Below are 19,570 nucleotides of genomic sequence, written 5' to 3'. Positions count from 1 at the left end.
TCTATTTTAAAACTATATAAGGAATTTCAGATTCCTCAATTGAAAATAAGCAAAAAATAATAATAAATTACAAAAAATCATTATTTCTACAAATCTATTTTGACACAAGGAAAACTACATGACTACAAACAAAGACAAAGAAATTGCTCTTAATTGACCATACAGCTCAATTACCAATAAGTTAAAAAAATATATATATATAACAAATTAAAAAAAAAAGTTGTTCCAAATCTATTTTGAAGCAAAGAAAGGATTTTCAGATTCCTCAATTGAAAATAAGCAAAAAAAAAAAAGAAAATATTTCTACAAATCTATTTGTAAGCAAGGAAAATTACTGAACCATATGCAAAAAAAAGGCCTTAATTGACCATACTCATTAATCATTTCACCAAACGGAACCACAGCAACGCGTGGCCAGGTACAACTAGTATATATATATATATATATATATATATATATATATATATATATATATATATACACACATATGTATATGCACATATATACGCACACAGACATATATACACACACACATATATATACACACATATATATACACACACACATATATATACACACACACCTATATATATATGTACACACACGATATATATACACACATATGTATATACACACACATATATATATACACACACACACACATATATATATACACACACACATATATATATATATACACATATATATGCACACACATTATATATATATATATATATATATATATATATACATATATAAGCTTTAGCATTTATTAACCTCCCACGAGGACAAAGCAAGAAGTTTTACACTTTGAACAAAGTTTTTTTTAATTAAAATGTGCAATAACAAGACGAGTATGTAAAACCGTTTTTATAATAAGCTTAGTAAATAGCAAAGTTTGCTTTTATTTTTATATAAAAAGTTGTAAAAAGATTTGTAAATAAAATTATGTATCTTTAAATTTTTTTTGTTTGCTCATAGTACAAACATGTAAACTTTTTTATTCCATATTTTATTTACAATTTTTGTTATGAACGCACATTTTTAAATTTTAAATAAAACTGTTATCCAATAAAACTATTTTTAAATGGTAAACTCCTAATTTTACCATCGTTTGCAGGCAAGAAAATTTCAAAGATTTTGTTTTTATGAAAAAAAAAAATTATTAAAAAATTGTAAATAAAATATATTTAAAAAATGTTTTTCGTTTGTTTGCCTGCGGAAAAAGCCCGTAAAATTTTATTTAATCTGTAAAGTTTAAAAGAAATATATTTGTATATTTTTTTATTACTCTGTAAAGTGTACACAATTTAAAATAGTGTTTTTAAATTAAAATGTTTTTACATATTACCCCCTTTTCGACGGCTTATAATGGCAAAGTTAAAAATATTTGTATAAAAAAAGCAATTTTAATGACAAGCTTATTTTGTTATACGCCTATTTTTAATTAACAAAAAGCTTTTTATAAATAAAACCGTTGTTAAATAATAAAACTTTTTTCGTTAATAAAAATCTGTGACCTAAAAGTTATAAAGGTATGATTCAACTCAGTTAAAACTTCCGGTTCAGTTGAATCGCAAGAGGATCACGTAAACATTGTATTCCTTCTACCCTAATTGATATTCTACTAATAGACTACCTAGTACTTACCTTTCCCAATACAATTGATATAAAAAGAATTGCATCCCCAAGAAATAACTTCAACAGATTGAGTTTTCACAGCAGTCTCTCCATGATAAAGTTGAAATTAATAAAAGAAGCCGTTCAACGCCTGATATTCAAATATCTCAGCCAGGCATTAGCAACAACAAAGTGTATATTCGTAGCTTTAATGGTACCAACGGAAAAGTTGTCTTTGTGACTGTGAACTGCTTTCCTTGTTTGTTGTTAAGGGGTGATATAATATAGAAAAAAGATAGTTTCAGAACTATTAGCAAAATGAAATATAGAACTGAAAAGCATGAGAAGCACGTTGACAGCGTAGTTTCCCTATCAATTTTGGGGACCATAAATGTTAAAGAAAAACTTAGTGAGGCTTACAGACTTTCAATCAATCATCATAACATGAATGTTAAGAAGAACCGTGAAATTTTATCTAAAATAATAGATAGTATTTTCTTTTGTGGGAACTTTGAAACTCCCTTACGAGGACATGATGAAAAAGATGATTTAGTAAATCCAAGTGTATTTAGAGGATTTTTAAATTTTGCATCTTAATTAGATCCAGATTTAAAGAATCACTTAGAAACCAGTAATGTCTTCAAAGGTGTTTCGAAGACTATTCAGAATGACATACTTGACTGTCTTTTATAAATATACCGTGATGAAATAAGGGCAGAAATTAGCAAAGCTTCCTTTGTAGCTGTCATGGCTGACGATGCAACAGATGTGTCTGAACATACACAAATGATCATTGTTTTACAGTACGTCTTGGATGAAAAAATACTTGAACGCATTTGGAGATTCTTTATTCCAGAAAACCAAACCGCTGATGGGATATCAAAATGTATTCTACAACAATTAGATATAATCCTTCAAGGGAATCGCCAAAAACTGGTAGCTCAGACATTTGATGATGCAAATGTCATAAAAGCCAAAAAAGCTGGTGCTCAGGCGAAAATAAAAGCAGTTTATAGTAATGCGCATTTCACTCACTGTTATGCGCATCAACTTAATTTAATAAGGAATGCAGCAAGCATTACACGAAATGCTAGAATATTTATCTCTAACATTTTGGCTATTCCGACTTTCTTTTCTAGATCACCACAGCGTCTGTCCATTTTTCAAGAAGCATCTAGATGTAAGCACTCTACGTGTATCCGCCACAAGGTGGAACTTTAACATACATAAATAGAGTTCATGAAAATGTTCAAGCATAAAAAAATTGTCACTGAAATTCAGTCAACATCATATGTAGATGAAACCGTTGCAGAAGCGACAGGAATTCTGAAATATTTGAACGATGAAAATTTCATATTTTGGTTTGAGCTATTTCATAAAATTATGTCTTATGTTGAAATTATTTCTCGGGAAATTAGCATATATAAAGTCAATGAATGCATAACAAATTTCAAAACTGCTATTTTAGAGATAAAAACACCAAATACTGTGAAAATCCTTCACAAACACTCAAGGGCGAAGCTAAACAACTGTGTGACTATATATCTGCTGATATAACGGACAGATATTCTTCAACTAAACATTTAATACTTGCTAAATTGTTTTACACGATAAGCTTTGCTAGTTTTAAGAAAAAAAACTGCCTACAGAAGAGATATCCTTGACAACTGAAGCATATCTCATGATTGACAAAGAAAAGTTTGAAACTGAGCTAGAAATATTTTATAGTAGGTCAGATATCCATGAATATTGCAAAGTAATTGATATCCTGAAATTTATTTTGGAAAACAATTTAAACGATGTTCTTAGTGAAATCACAAAACTCATAAAAATTATCTTGAAAATTCCCATGACTACATAAGAGATAGAACGTTGTTTTTCAACTCTGAAAAGAATAAAAACTTTTCTAAGGAACACCATGGGTTGCGAAAGACTAAATGAACTTGCAGTGCTTTCAATTGATAAAAAAGTTCTTCAGCAGTCATTCAGAAGTTAAGGAGAAAATTACCAATCTTTTCTCACAAATTAAAACAAGGAGAATGAAGTTTACTTTCAAATGAATGTAATAAAATATTTAAAATATTTACATCTATTTAGGATTCCTTTAAGTTATTGTATTTTTATACGTGTGCATACGTATAAATTATATTTTTATGTTTGTTTTATTTTTACACAATATTAAAACAATAGGTGTTTTCTTTAAAACAGCACCCCCACTAATCTTAGGCACGAGCCGCCACTGATCTCAACTATTATATAAAAATCACTTTGTGTGTGTGTGTGTGTGTGTGTGTGTGTGTGTGTGTGTGTGTGTGTGTGTGAATTCCTTCCTCATAGATTTCGAAACAGCGGAGCCTATCTTTTGCAAATTTTACACAAAGCTAATTTACATGCCTGGCGGTGTTCTTAGATATGTTTTGTAGAGAAATTCATCCAATAAGTATAGAAAATTGGAAGGATCCTATCTTAAAAATAGTCTTTTTCTCTTATAGATAAAAAAAAATTTTACTGGGGAATATTTTACGCTACACCAGCAAAGGGAGATAATAAAATTTCAGCAAATCATTTCTTCTTTAAAAAAAAGACAGATTTATTATAATCTGGAGAGATATAACTTAGTGGTAGAGCATTTGACTACAGATTAAATGATCCCCTGTACAAGCCCGAGTGTACCTCATTATTTGATTCTAATTTTTTTCTTATTAATGAGTTCAATTTATGTTAAAAGAGGTCCTCTTTAAAATCGCCACAAATCATTTCTTCGTTTGCATATTTTAAAACAAAACATTAATCAGAAGTGACTTTTCCAGGGCATTCACCGTCAAGCCCAAATATCAGCTGACGTGATATTGTAAACAAACACAGACAGAATTTCATGAACGACATTGGAATTATTATTTTTGTCTGGTGATTGCAAATTAGTCCCCCATGCAAATTATTCCTAGTAATATATAATAATCATTAGAGAGGTGATTCTATAATAATACATATGCAATCTGCATGAATTAAAATATCATGTTTAAGCGTAATGTATGACCAGGCAACACCGAGTTGCCAGCTAGTAATTATATAGAAAAAGTGAATTGTGATACTTACAGTATAAATACAAATGTTTTGACCCAAGTTGCAGCTTGAGGCATGGAGTAACTTTAGTGATGTCATGAAATTTAATGAATTTATTTTCTGAGTGAAAGATACGCCTTGCAATGCATGATAAAGTATTTAGTCCGTCACTTCTGGCAAGATAGCTTGTATTTCTCTTCTTTGATCTGCTGACCTTCTGGCAGAAGGTTCATATAACCTAAAACTAAACTATTTTTACCGTGTGGAAAATAAAACTGAAACAAATTTGTATTTAAAATACACTATGTTATTAATATCAGAGACATTAAACATTTTAATAGGCAGCATCTTTGTTACAATAGGTTAGTCGTAAACTATCCATTTCATCAGTTTAATGAATTAACTTTTTGAATTAAGATAAATATTTCTATTATGATTTTTCTTTAATTTTACTCTTAACCTCGAACATGGCATATTGCTACTCGTACATAAGGAGTTACTACTTGGGACCATGTCTACAGAAGACTATGTTAGGAAATGTGCGAGATGTTTGTTCACATTACATTTAAACTTCTGCATGATAGTACAGTCAGGGAAGCAGGAAGGAGAGAGGGAATTCCAAACTTTTGCAGTCTGAGGGAAGAAACTATTAGAATAAAAGATTTTGCAGCATCTAGAGACTTTTACAATGAAGGGTCGCGATTTTGCTGCTAAACAGGTTTTTCAGGGGTATGCATGTCGAGGGGGCACAAGTGCTGTGAGTTCATCAGACCACATTCCATTAAAGTACAGGAACAGGTTGGGAAGCTTGTGCATCTTAGTGATCCCAAGAGCTAGGCCAGCGGGAGATTCATGTCCTGGTAGGGCCACCCATGCCAAACAGATCAACGGTTAGGGACCAGATTAAGAGCATTCTGCCTATCTTCTGGGAAGGTTGGGCATGGCGCCAGCACCCTCACCCCGAAAAAAGAACTCCTCACTACAAAAAACTTCAACCAGAACTAGCACCCATACTTACAAAACTGTTTAAACGTTGTCTTAAAGAGAATAGCTTCCCATCACCCTGGAAAATCTCATCAGTATGCCCTGTATTTAAGAATTCAGGTGATCGCTCATCTCCCTCTCAGTACAGGCCAATATGTCTCCTGTGTGTCATGAGTAAGTTAGTGGAATCTGTGTTAAATGGAGAAGTAATCAACCATCTCAGCAAAAATAACCTTCTTAGTGACACACAATATGGTTTCCGTTCTGCTAGATCTACAGCAGATGTGCTTACAGTTATATGAAATTTAATTATTGAATCGCTCGACAGCGGACAACCTTTCTAGGGCAATTGCTCTTAATATATCAAAGGCCTTTGATAGAGTATGGCATAAAGGTTTACTTCACAAGATCTCCAGCTATAGTATAGCTGGAAATGTCTTCTCAATTATTAAATCATTTCTCACTGATAGATTCATAAGAGTAGTGGTTGATGGGCAGAAATCAGAAGCTCACAGTATTAATGCTGAAGTCCCTCAGGGTTCCATCCTGGGCTCAACTCTCTTCCTGATTTACATTAATGATCTTCCAAATCACATCCTTACATCATTTGTAGACATTTATGCTGATGACACTACTATCTATGGTAGCACATCTAAGACCATAAATGACCAAGTTCTCTCCGATTCTCTCTCCTCTGATCTTGAGCACGTGTTACAATGGGGAAAGGAGTAGCTGGTTATTTTTAATGCATCTGAAACCGAACTTCTATCTTTACATCATAAACATTCTGATCCACATCTGGCATCAATTAAAATGAATGGCTCTCGTCTTGAGGAGGTGTCATGTTTTGACAAGCTTCTGAGCTTGACCTTTACTTCTGACCTGAAATGGAACACGTACATTAAATCTGTTGCCAAGGCCACTGGAAAAATGGTGGGATCCTTCTATCGATCCAGTAGATATCTCACTGCTGATGCAATTCTCTATCTATATAAGAGCCAGGTACGTCCAAGGATGGAGTACTGTTGCCACATCTGGGCAGGAGCTGCTAGAAAGGACTTGTCCTGCCTTGATAGAGTTCAAAATAGACTTCGTAGCCTCGTAGGAGATGTCCTTTTCTCTTCTCTGCAACCTCTATCTCACAGAAGAGATGTTGCGAGTTTGTCTCTGCTTTATCGTTATTTTCATGGCAAGTGCTCGACTGAGCTTCAATCTATGGTCCCCCTCACCAAACTTTCACAAGAAACACTCGTCTAGCTGAAAACACTATCAATAATTCTCCCCACTCTTTATCTGTGCCTAAACCTAAACGTAAGCTTTTTTCTTAGAACTGTACGCCTGTGGAACTGTCTTCCATTCTCCTGCTTTCCAGCTGACTATAATTTGATTGTCTTCAAGTCCAACGTAAACAAATTCTTGATGAACCGTTCCAAATTACCGAATTTCTATTACTACCAATTACTATATTGTTCGATTGACTACTCTACACTCTTAACCCTTATCCTCAAGTGGTCTCTGGGCCTTGATAACTGGTGATGCCTATGTAAAAAAAAAAATTAACAAAAACAAAAAACCATCCACAAAAACCCAAGAGGCTCTGGTTCTGGGAGAGGAAGGTCCTACACCTGAAGAAGGTTAGACATGTTGGGGTCAACACCTGGAGAAGAGACCTGAAGGCAGATGCCAAGTAGACCGGCTAGTCCCGGAGGGAGCTGAAAGGAATCGCTCAGGATTGTGGATGCTGGTGGACTGTTGTGGATGGCTTATGCCCCTCCAAGGGCTCAAGGCGATGATGATGATGATGATGATGATATTTTATTCAGTAAGTTAAGTGTAAATGAAAAAGGCTGCATTATAACATTACTAGCAGGGTGATCCGATGTTACCTGGGATTGAATGATGATCACCGAATATTTTATACTCCTGAAATCCGTGAAATTGCCCGGGAGGAAGCTTCACATGCCTCCATGCAGTGACTTAGTCCAAAATATATGTTATTCTACATTGCACTCTAGAGAACCTACTGTTTCTTTCATAAAATTATCTTATATAAACTTTTTTCCGGTTAACAAAAAAAATATTAAGAAATTTATGTGCGAAGTTTGAACCTACAGACCACGTCATGCCAAAAACAAAACAACACGCTATCAACTAAGAACACTCCCAGACGCATGAAGTACATTTTTGTGATATTTTTAAAAAAAGTAGAATTTTCAAGGCACGTTTTTCTATCATTGTTGCTAAGCAATGACATGGAAAAAAATGGGTTTACCGATGATAGATAAATTAAAATAACAGTTTAGATTATCGATTATTGGTAATTATCGGAGGTATTCTGGGACATGACTTAACTAAGATCACTCCCAGACTTAAATCTGTTCAGCCGTTTCAGAGTCTATAAGGAACGAACTCTCTCTCTCACACACACACACACACACACACACACACACACACACACACACACACACACACAAAGTTGTATTTATATAATTGTAGAGATAAGACATAATCATACAATAGGTTAAGTGTAAATGAACAAGGCTGTATTATATAATATATTATATAACTAATAATAATCTAGATAAAAAGGAATTGTTGTACTCACAATGTGATTAAAGATGTTTTTGTCCGAGTTGCAGTTTGAAACGCTTACATCATCCAAGCTTATGTAGAATAACATTAGTGATGTCATGAAATCTGAGGTGTTTATTTTATGGGAGTGATAGACACGCCTTATAACTTATAACTATCCAATTAGCCCGTTCATCTGACAATGTAGCTCGCATATCTTTTCTTCCATCCGTTGACCTAAAATGGAAACAGCTGCATGTCACCTAAAGATAAACTATTTTTATTGTGTGAAAAATAAAAGTGCAACAAATTTGTGTTTCAGGTATATTTTAATAACACCAGAGACATTAAACACACCATTTCTATACAGCATGTTTGTTAAAAAAAAGTCAGTAAAAATATATATGGCATTTAAGCTACACAGAATTTTAGCCTGACGCATCCTTATGAGGATGAAATGCAGAAAATTCTGTATAGCTTAATTTCATAACTTAATATATATATATATATATATATATATATATATATATATATATATATATATATACTAGCTGTACCCAGCCACGCATTGCTGTGGTTCTGTTTGATGAAATGATTAATGAGTATGGTCAATTAAGGCCTTTTTTTGCATATGGTTCAGTAATTTTCCTTGCTTACAAATAGATTTGTAGAAATGTTTTCTTTTTTTGTTTTGCTTATTTTCAATTGAGAAATCTGAAAATCCTTTCTTTGCTTAAAAATAGATTTGGAACAACTTTTTTTTTAAAATTTGTTATATATATATTTTTTTTTTAACTTATTGGTAATTGAGATGTATGGTCAATTAAGAGAAATTTCTTTGTCTTTGTTTGTAGTCATGTAGTTTTCCTTGTGTCAAAATAGATTTGAAGAAATAATGATTTTTTTGTAATTTTTTTTTTTTTTGCTTATCTTCAATTGAGGAATCTAAAACTCCTTATATAGCTTCAAAATAGATTTGAAGCAATATTTTTTTTATTTGTTTTTTTTTTCTTATTTCTTTTGCTTATTGTTAATTGAGCTGTACGGTCAATTAAGAGCAATTCCTTTTTCTTTGTTTTTAGTCCTGTAGTTATCTTTGCGTCAAAATAGATTTGTAGAAATGATTTTTTGTAATTTTTTGCTTATTTTAATTTGAGGAATTTGAAAAAAGAGAAGTATGAAAAAATATTTGCTCGATTGTTTTCTCAAATAATTAGCCTATTGAGAACTTATGTTCAAATAAGCACAATGGGTAGAAATATTTTTTAAAATTTTCCTTTTTGTGCTTATTTTTAATTGAGCTGTAACGTCAAATAAGGCCAATTAGTAGTTCTGTACTTCTTGTATCCAAATAGATTTGGAAATAATTTTTTCCTAAATTTTCTTTTTGCTTATTGTTAATTTAGGAATCTGAAAAAAGAGAAATCTGAAAAAGATATTTGTTTGATTTATTACTCAATGTATTGGCCTGTCGACAAATGTATGGTCAAATAAGGCCAATTTTTTATTTGCGGTCAAATAGATTTTTAATTGAAGAATCTGAAAAAAGAGAAGTTTGCAAAAAAGTATTGGCTTGATTGATTTCTCAATTTATTTATCTGTCGGGATCTGTATGGTCAATTAAGGCCTTTTTTGCATATGGTCCAGTAATTTTCCTTGCTTACAAATAGATTTGTAGAAATATTTTCTTTTTATTTTTTTTGCTTATTTTCAATTGAGGAATCTGAAAATCCTTTCTTTGCTTCAAAGTAGATTTGGAGCAATTTTATTTTGTTATATATTTTTTTTTTTTTGCTTATTGGTAATTGAGCTGTATGGTCAATTAGGGCCAATTTAGATTTCGATGTTGTTCTGTAGTTTTCTTTGTGTCCAAATAGATTTGGAGAAATGGATTTAGTTTTAAAATTGTTTTATGTTTTAATGCCTGTTTTTAATTGAGGAATCTGAAGAAAGAGAAGTCTAAAAAATATTTGCTTGAGTGATTTCTCAATTTATTTGCCTGTATGGCCGAGTAATGCCAATTCTTTTTATGGTAATTCTGTAATTTTGTTTGCATCCAAGTAAGTTTGATTCTTTGTTTCTGCAAGTTTTTAATTAAGCAATCTGAAAAAAGAGGAGACTGAAGAAAAACATATGCTTGATAGATATCGCAATATAATCAATTGTTTGGCCAGTCAACAGCTGTATCATTATGTAAGGCCAAGTGTTTTTAGTAAACAGATGGAGCGTACGCTATATGCATGTGAGTAAGAAAATGGTATTGATTTCCATAACACAAAAAGCAAAAATCATTTGTAAGAAGATGTAATCTTTATTGTAATGTTATAAGATTTTAAGAATAATTAATAAATCGTTTGAAAAATCTGTAGAAAAAGCAGGAATCAAAAAATTGAAATAATTGCAATAGCAATATAGTAATGCCCCCACAAAACACCGGAAAACGGTAAGGAATAAATATTGTTGGACAACGTTGAAAGAAGGATTTATGTGTAAAAACTATTTGAATTGTTAAAGTATAATCGTACAATTTCTAAATGCATGTGAAAGTTGAAAAAAGAAAATTTATTGGGAGAAAAATGTAGAAATAAGATTGACCGCAAAAAAAAAAAAAAGGAAACAGCAAATTAATTTTTATGGGGAAAAAATGAATGCTATAGTTAGCACAAATAAGTATAAATGTATCTGGAAAAAAGTGGGCTGCCGGAAAGTGGTAAGAAAAACAAAATAATTTTTAACTCCTATAATTCGAGATAAGTTCAAATATGGAGTTATTTAGACAGATTTACCGAAAGAAACTTACCAAGGAATTTGTTGAAAAATATCCCTCCAGAATCAGTAATAATTCGTAATGGATGTAATCTTGGAATTTAACTAAAAAAAATGGAATTTTGGAATGCGAAATGCCGTAAAAAAAAAATGTAGAAATAAAATTGACTGCAAAAAAACAGCAAATGAATTTTTATGGAAAAAAAAAGAAACTTACCAAGGAATTTGTTGAATATCCAGAATCAGTAATAATTCGTAAAAAAAAAAAATAAATAAATAAAAAATAAACGGAAAGAAACGCCTGAAACACGTGAGGAAGAAAAAAAATCAGCGGGGGACAAAAAATGCAGTAAGTTTTTACAGCAAATGAATTCTATCGAAAAAAAATGGATGCTATTTTTTATTTATTAATATTTTTAAGAATTAAACAAATTTATTTTAGGTAGGTTTGGTTTTAATCAAAACACTTGGAATTTAAATTTAAAAAAAAAATGTAATCTTGGAAAAAATGTAGAAATAAGATTAACTGTATGACGAGATCCCTGGCGACACCAGATGATCTTGCTTTTCAAATAGAGGAAGAGAAGATTGGAGAGGAAAAACAGATGTTTATGAAATTCCTGTCCACAGAAAAGAGTAAATATTTCAATGAGAGAAGAAATAGTGAATATTTCGATGGGAAATAAATAAATAAATAAATAAATAAATATGATAATGAGATTCTTGAGTTGGCAGAAAAAGCAATACAGGGTCGTTTTCTGGTTTAGATTAGAACAACAATTCAAATTATTAAAGAAACAATGTTTTGTTGAAAGGTACAATGACTTGGGTTCAAAAGGTCTGTTTTGGTGTCTGGGAGGTGTTGTGTTAAACTGCTAGATCACCAGCCAGTGATGGGTTGGTTGGACAGATAAATAAATAAATTGAACCTAAGGAGAGATATGGTCATGAAAGATGAAGAAGAGAGAAAAGAAACAGAAAATGAAAAGAATAAAATAATGAATTCACGAGAGAAAGAAAAGAATAAGAGAACGGAAAAGAGAAGAATAACTCCAAAAAGGCAGAGGGAGGAATTTCTGATTTGATAAAAACGATCGACTTTTTGGAGTTAGGGTCCAGAGTCCTTTTTTACTTACTGGCATCGAGACGTACACATTGCTCTCATCCCGCCAGGGTGGGGGGGGGGGCGAAACATCCATAAGAGCTAAGTTGAAAGGCTCTTGTTCTTAGCTGGGAAATTGATTAGTGGAACTTAAGTATGCAACCTGCATCATGAAGCTTGAATCAAAGAACTCGACTAAACAAGTGTAAAACGATTTATGAATAATTATTTTGTTTCCTTATATAAAAATGTCCCAGAGTTTTTCCTTGTTTCTCGATTGCCGGCCTGGATGAAGATACAGTTTGTTTCAGATATCCCCTGAAGCCAGATGATGAAGGAGACAGACTGGATCCAGCACGAAGCCAGAGTGACGACCAAAATCGACAATGTTGCCACACGGACTTAGGGTCATGCACATTTCGCGTGCCCTGAGCAGCAGAAGATATTTTCCAGTGACCAGTGACAGTCTGATCACCCTTAAGGGGTCCACCACTAGACAAGTAAGAACGTAGCCTTGCTGGGTTGCATCTATGGTCCTGCGAGCGACGAACACGGCCAGAAGTACGTCACAAGTATGCTCCAGTGAACCAGGATAGCGACGGATGCGGCGCAGCCTTCGGATGAGAGAGGGGTTAGGGTTATATTATAACTGCAAAAAAAACAGCAAATGAATTTTTATGGAAAAAAAAAAAAGAAACTTACCAAGGAATTTGTTGAATATCACGAATCAGTAATAATTCATAAAAAAAAAATAAATAAAAAATAAACGGAAAGAAACGCCTGAAACACATGAGGAAGAAAAAAAATCAGCGGGCGGGGGGACAAAAATGCGGTAAGTTTTTACAGCAAATGAATTCGATCGAAAAAAAAAATGGATGCTATTTTTTATTTATTAATATTTTTAAGAATTAAACAAATTTATTTTAGGTAGGCTTGGTTTTAATCAAAACACTTGGAATTTAAATTTTTTAAAAAATGTAATCTTGGAATTTAAATTAAAAAAAATGGAATTTTGGAATGCAAGATGCCGTAAAAAATGTAGAAATAAGATTGAATGCAAAAAAAAAAAAAACAGCAAATGAATTTTTATGGAAAAAAAAAGAAACTTACCAAGAAATTTGTTGAATATCAGAATAAAAATTTAAAAAATAAATAAAAAATAAACGAAAAGAAACATGTGAGGAAGAAAAAATGTGGTAAGTTTTTACAGCAAATGAGTTCGATCGAAACAATTATTAAGAATTAAACAAATATATTTTAGGTAGGCTTGGCTTTAATCAAAACACTTGTAATTTAAATTTAAAAAAAAATGGAATTTTGGAATGTGAGATGCCGTAAAAAAAAAATGTAGAAATAAGATTGACTGCAAAAAAAAAAAAAAAAAAAGAAACAGCAAATGAATTAGCACAAATTGCCGGAAAGTGGTAAGAAAAACAAAATAATTTTTAAATCCTGTAATTCGAGATAAGTTCAAATATGAAGTTATTTAGACAGATTTACCGAAAGAAACTTACCAAGAATCACCTGTAACACGTGAGGAAGAATAAAATTGGGAGGGAGGGGGCAAAAAATGCGGTAAGTTTTTTCAGCAAATGAAATCGATCGAAGCAAATGGATGCTATTTTTTATTTATTAATATTTTTAAGAATTAAACAAATTTATTTTAGGTAGGCTTGGATTTAATCTAAACACTTGAAATTTAAATTTATAATAAAATGTAATCTTAGAATTTAAATTTTTAAAAAATGGAATTTTGGAATGTGAGATTCCGTAAAAAAAATAAAATAAAAATAAAACTTATTTTTTGATGGATGAAAATGAAATAAAAAAATGTAAAAATAGGAGATGCCTTATACTTAGCGATGTAACACTGAAAATGTTGTCATGCGAAATCGTCAAATCGTAGTGAAATCATTCCAACGTGCATTCTACCGGAAATAAAATTTGACCACAGGTTCGCATTTAAGAAAAATATTTGTATTTTATTTTATATATTTTTATAATTTGGGATGTTAATTTATTTTAATAACATATAGACTGTCTGAAGCTTTCAAATAAATTGGTAATGTACAAATATGGTTTTATTGATAACGAATGAACCAAGAATTACATTTTTAATTCGACATTCGAAATCGTCAAATTGTCGGAAATAAAATGGAACATAGTTCTGCATTTACAAAAAATATTTTTATTTTATTTAATATATTTTTATAATTTGCGATGTTAATTTATTTTAATAACATGCAAACATTCCTTGACTTTACAGATAAATATTCTGAAAATTTCAATTAAATTGGTAACGTAGAAATATGGTTTTATTCACTTTGAACGAACCAAGAATTACATTTTTATATATATATAGATATATATATATAAGCGCAAACAGTTAATAAAACATGTTAAAAAAAACTTTGAAAAAGAGTTAAAAACATATTTAATCTGAAAAGGAAGTGGATAGTCCTTAATCCGCGGAGTTTCAAAGAAATACTTTCCTTCTCATCAGAGGGTAGGAATTAGCAAAATGCGGGATCGGATTTTGCATACAAAAGTATTTAATGAAACTACAAGTAAGTCAAAGATCTTACTTGATAACAAAAAAGAGAAGCAGAGGGAAAATGGTGAAGAAAAAGGTGATTACACGTGAATGGATAGTCTGGTGAAAGGTAAATAATCCAATGACGGTAAAATCCAAAAATATAACTCCAAGAAAGTTAATTGAGTTTCTATTTGCACAAGTAAAATCCAAAGAAATCATGTAATTGGAAGATGGTCCAAAATAATCCAAAAGGCCGAAATCCATGGAATAATTCACAACAAAGAAAAGAAAAGGGGAAATTTCAAATAATATAATAAATAAGATATGCTTTTCACATGACTGCCGAGATATATACAATATATATATATATATATATATATATATATATATATATTGTTATATTCCTAAATACTTAGGAAATAAAGACAAACGTGAGTTACACCGAGTGGTATGTGTAATGGGGTTTATTTATAATACAGAAACGTAAGGCTGCTCGCCTAAGGTAAATAGAAGTACATAGTAACAAGTATGGGGAAGAAAGTCTGATAATCAACACGTAAGACTATCCGTCTTACTGCGACTGCTTGTCTGCCGCTGTCCGCCGCTGTCTGCCAAACAGTCCAATATATATATACAGTTTGTAACCGGTGTATAGCCAGTTATGTTCCTTCACAACACCTCCCCCTGAAGCTGAAATCTTCCTGATTTTAGCTTAAATACCTCTTCCTTTTAGGGTCAGGGCTTAATCTCCTGGTAACTTTTCTCTTTCTTGCGCTTTTCCTTCTGGTCAGCGTTACCGGGGTAAAGGTTTCTGTCCAGCCCGTATGGTCGGTTCAGGCGAAATATTCATTGTTTGCGGTACACACGCTGGTTTTGGTATATCAAAAATATCGCACAATGTTTCCATTGGTGTCTCTTCCACATTTGGAGACAGTCTGGGACGTATTTGATTTCTGTGTCTTTTGCAGACAAAACTTAATCCTTGGATGGTATAGACCATGCTCCCAATCCTTTTTTTGATAATACCTTCAACCCACTGATTTCGTCCATTTTGAAAATTTTTGAAATATACATTTTCACCTGGGGAGAAGCACTTGGTATTAAGGTTTTCTTTTTTGAAAACTTTCTTTTTCTCTGGTAGCAGCCTATCGAAGACAGATCTTATCTTTCTTGCAAACATTAGCTCAGCCGGGGAAGAATTGACATTATTATTAGGATTTGGTGTCACCCTGTAAATTGCTAAAAATGTTTGAATACATTGTTCGTCTGTGTCCGTAGTAAGATTTTTCTTAAGTGCCCTTTTAAACGTATCTACAAATTTTTCGGCCAACCCATTCGATCGTGGATGGTACACAGGTGTTGTCATATGTAGAATATTTAGTGAGTCACAGAATTCTTTGAATTCATGAGCAGTAAATGCTGTTCCATTATCGCTCACTAAGGTTTTTGGCACTCCAAAACGGCTAAAAATTTCATTAAGCGCACTCAGTGTTTTTTGCTGTTGGATGTCTAAACTTAAATATTTCTGGCCATTTTGAAAAAGAATCTACAATAATCAAGTAAAAATAACCATTTATAGGTCCCGCATAATCAATATGCAGACGTGACCAGGGTAGTTCCGTCTTTGGCCATGGCGTCGTTTTTACTGGAGGATCTCGAGCTGCTAATTGACATCCTCTGCATGTCTTGACACATTTTTCAACTTCCTTGTCCATACCAGGCCAGTACACATATCCTCTCATAAGGGATTTCATTCTCGAAATGCCCGGATGACCTGTATGAAATTCCTTCAGAATTTTCCTCTGTAACGTTAGTGGAATTACGATCCTCTCACCATACATGAGCACATCTTCACAGATGGAAAAAGGCGTTGTTTGATCTACCTTTTTATTTTTTTTTATCCATCCCAATTGATTTTTCATTTTCTTAATGAAAATGTCATTTACTGCCTCTTTTTTTATTTTTTCGAAAGTTACCGGAAGTTCACGTATCATATTACACATTGAACTTGTACATTCACTTTCGTCTTTAAGCGCAGCAATTACCGTTTCTTCGAAACTTTCGCTTCTTTTAGGGATCAACCGTGATAATGCATCTGCGTGTCCTAACTTTTTTGAGGATACATGTTCCATCTTAAACTGATAGTTTAAGAGGGTTACAGCCCATCGCTGTAATCGATTCGCAGTATGTGTGGGAATGCCTTTCTTTGATCCAAATATGGTAAGTAGGGGTTTATGGTCGGTTTGCAAAATAAAAGATCGTCCATGGAGAAATCGATTGTACTTTGTAATTCCAAATATTATCGACAGCGCCTCTTTTTCAATTTGGCTGTAATTTTTCTCCGCTGCAACCAACGTTCTTGAAGCATGGGCGATAGCTTTTGTCCTACCATCCTCATACTTGTGAAGTAATACAGCGCCAACACCGTAATCACTGGCGTCCGTTGCTAGTATTAGTTCCTTTTCTGGATTGAAATGTGCCAATGCTAAGTCTGACAGTAGACATCTTTTGATATTTTGGAAAGCAGATTCACCTTCCTTATTCCAGTTCCATTTAACACCCTTTTTCAGTAACTCGTTAAGAGGAGCTCTTAAATTATGTATGTTAGGGATGTAAATTGCATAGTATTGAACTAATCCCAAAAACGATTTTAATTTTGTCACTGAATCTGGAGCAGGCATCTTTTCAATTGCTTCAGTCCTTTGTGGATCCGGTCTTCGACCCTCTTTGTCGATTATTTGACCTAGATATTTAATTTTTTTCATAAAAAAATCGCATTTTTCTGGGCTCAATTTAAAACCAAATTCCTGTATTCTTTTGAATACTTCTTTTACATGCTTCTTATGATCTTGCAAATTTTCACTTTTAATTAGGATATCGTCAAGGTAGGCCATTGAAAATTCCAACCCTGCCAGCATCGTGTCCATAATTTGCTGGAAAATAGCAGGAGCAACCTTTAATCCAAAAGGAAGCCTCTTTAGCTTAAAAATGCCCTTATGAGTATTTATGCCTAAGTATTTGGAGCATTCATCGCTGATCTTAATTTGCAAGTAAGCATCTGAGAGGTCTATCTTAGAAAAAATTTTTCCTCCGTTAAGCTTAGAGAACAGATCTTCTGCGGACGGAAGGGGATAATTATGGTCCAATAGACAGTCATTTAAACCCGTTGAAAAATCTCCACAGACCCTTATTCTGTTATTTTTTTTCTTTACATACACGGTTGGACTTGCCCAATCTGTGTGGTTAACTTTTTCAATGACTTCCAGTTGTTGAAGTCTATCCAACTCTTTTTCGATTGCGTCCATCGCTGAAAAAGGCACATTCCTTTTAGGTTTGAATACTGGAGTGGCATTTTTCTTAAATTCAAATTTTGCCTCTGTCTTAATACAGAGTCCTAGTCCTTCGGCAAAAACATTGGGAAATTCAGTTTTCAAATCCTTCAGGAAGTCTTCCCTTTGGTTTGCTTTTTCTGCAGTTAAAACGTTACAAAACGAATTTATGGGTTTCTCCCATAAATTAAACAGGACAATCCAATCTACCCCAAACAGGCATGTATTCTTTCCTGGTACGACGTACACTTTGGATTTATGAGTCTGGTTAGCGAATGTCACTTTGCATTTTAATTCTCCCTTGAACTCTAATCTTTTGCCGCACACACTTCTCGCCGTCTTTCTGGTTTTCGTTAATTCAGGTCGACCTATCCTTTTCCATATATCTTCATTTATAATACTAATATCTGCACCGCTATCCAGAAGCAATGTAACCAGATGTCCATTTATCCGAACATCAACATATTTCCGTCTTTCGCAGCTTTTTTCTTTATTCATGCGAAGCGTATTTACATTATCGGTCCCTTGTCTTTTCTTCTGGGCACAGTATGTTCCCTTGTGACCTCTGAGACCACATTCATAACATATTTTGTTCCTAAACCAGCAGGTCTTATTGTTGTGTCTTAAACTACCACAACATTTACACTTTAGCTTTGGGTCTTTGTATCCTTTAAGGATCCTGTGTTCTTGGAACCTGGACTTTCTTGTGGTCCCTTGCCTTTTTACTTGCTGCACCTTAAAAATATTTTTCTCTTCAATGCGAGTGTTGTCTTTCTTTATGTTAATCAGACGTTGACACTCTTCAGTGACTTTTTGCCATGTTATGTTAGGATCCGCCTCCATAATTGTTAGGATCCGTGAACGTATATCTTTGTCCCTTGGTGCTGTGAGACCTTGTACAAAGATTAAACATTTAAATTGGTCTGCGGAAATTTCATTCAATTTAAATGATTCGCATAAACAGTTCACAGTGCAAGCATATTCTAGATAGTCTTCAGCTTCTGCCTTCTGAATGTTCAAACATTTGTATCTAGAGTGAAATAGGCTATCCCTTTTATCAAATATTTTCGACAAGGTACTAATTGTTTCCTCGAACGAAACCTCCTCCGGTTTTTTTGGTAGAATTAGATTTGCATACTTGGTGTTTTCATCAGTACCCAGTTTTTGTAGTAGCAGGGTAACTTTTTCCTCATCGGTCCAGTCTAAACATCTTTTCGTAAAAATTGTTTCGTATCTTCTGTAGTATGCAGGGAAAGTAACACCAGTATCCGGGGAGTAACGAAATTCCGTTAGTGAATTTGAAATACCCTCGGCAGAAAAATTAGTCTTCTTCCCGGTCGACGTTAGAATTAGCTTTTCTAAATTCTTTTGCTGTGTCGACATCTGTCGTTGTAGTATGTTTGTTTGTTCTTGTTGTGCCTCTAAAGTTTTTTGTGTTCTTTCTTGTTGTTGTTGCAGCTGTTGCTGTAGCTGTTGTTGTTGAATTTGTTGTTGTTGTTGTTGTTGCGCTAAAAATTGTTGAGTCATTTTTGTCTGTTCCTGGATGCTAAGGGCTAGAGCCTTAGTTAACTCTGCTAATTGTTCCATGTTAGCTTCTAG

General features: G+C 32.9%; 1 protein-coding gene across 3 annotated transcripts in view; it reads right to left on the bottom strand.

The window, feature by feature from the left end:
- LOC145278022 (monocarboxylate transporter 9-like) overlaps nucleotides 1-8,388 on the bottom strand; it is an 89,220-nt gene extending 80,832 nt beyond the window's left edge. Inside the window, exon 1 of one of the 3 annotated variants that reach the window (XM_080130225.1) lies at nucleotides 8,273-8,388. Coding sequence is in view for 1 of the 3 variants with exons in the window: in XM_080130224.1 (XP_079986350.1) it covers nucleotides 4,717-4,760 (44 nt within the window). In the remaining 2 variants the exon portion in view is untranslated. Of the gene's footprint in view, nucleotides 1-4,716; nucleotides 4,860-8,272 lie in introns of those variants that run through there. The other 2 variants (XM_080130226.1, XM_080130224.1) reach the window with 2 other exon arrangements.
- Nucleotides 8,389-19,570: the final 11,182 nt, after the last annotated feature.

The sequence above is a fragment of the Euprymna scolopes genome, chromosome 6, assembly GCF_053919585.1.
Source record: "Euprymna scolopes isolate OS-2025 chromosome 6, ASM5391958v1, whole genome shotgun sequence".
NCBI classification, from domain to species: Eukaryota; Metazoa; Mollusca; class Cephalopoda; order Sepiida; family Sepiolidae; genus Euprymna; species Euprymna scolopes.
The sequence above is the reverse complement of the archived record's forward strand: the minus strand, read 5'-3'. Positions and strand labels throughout refer to the sequence as shown.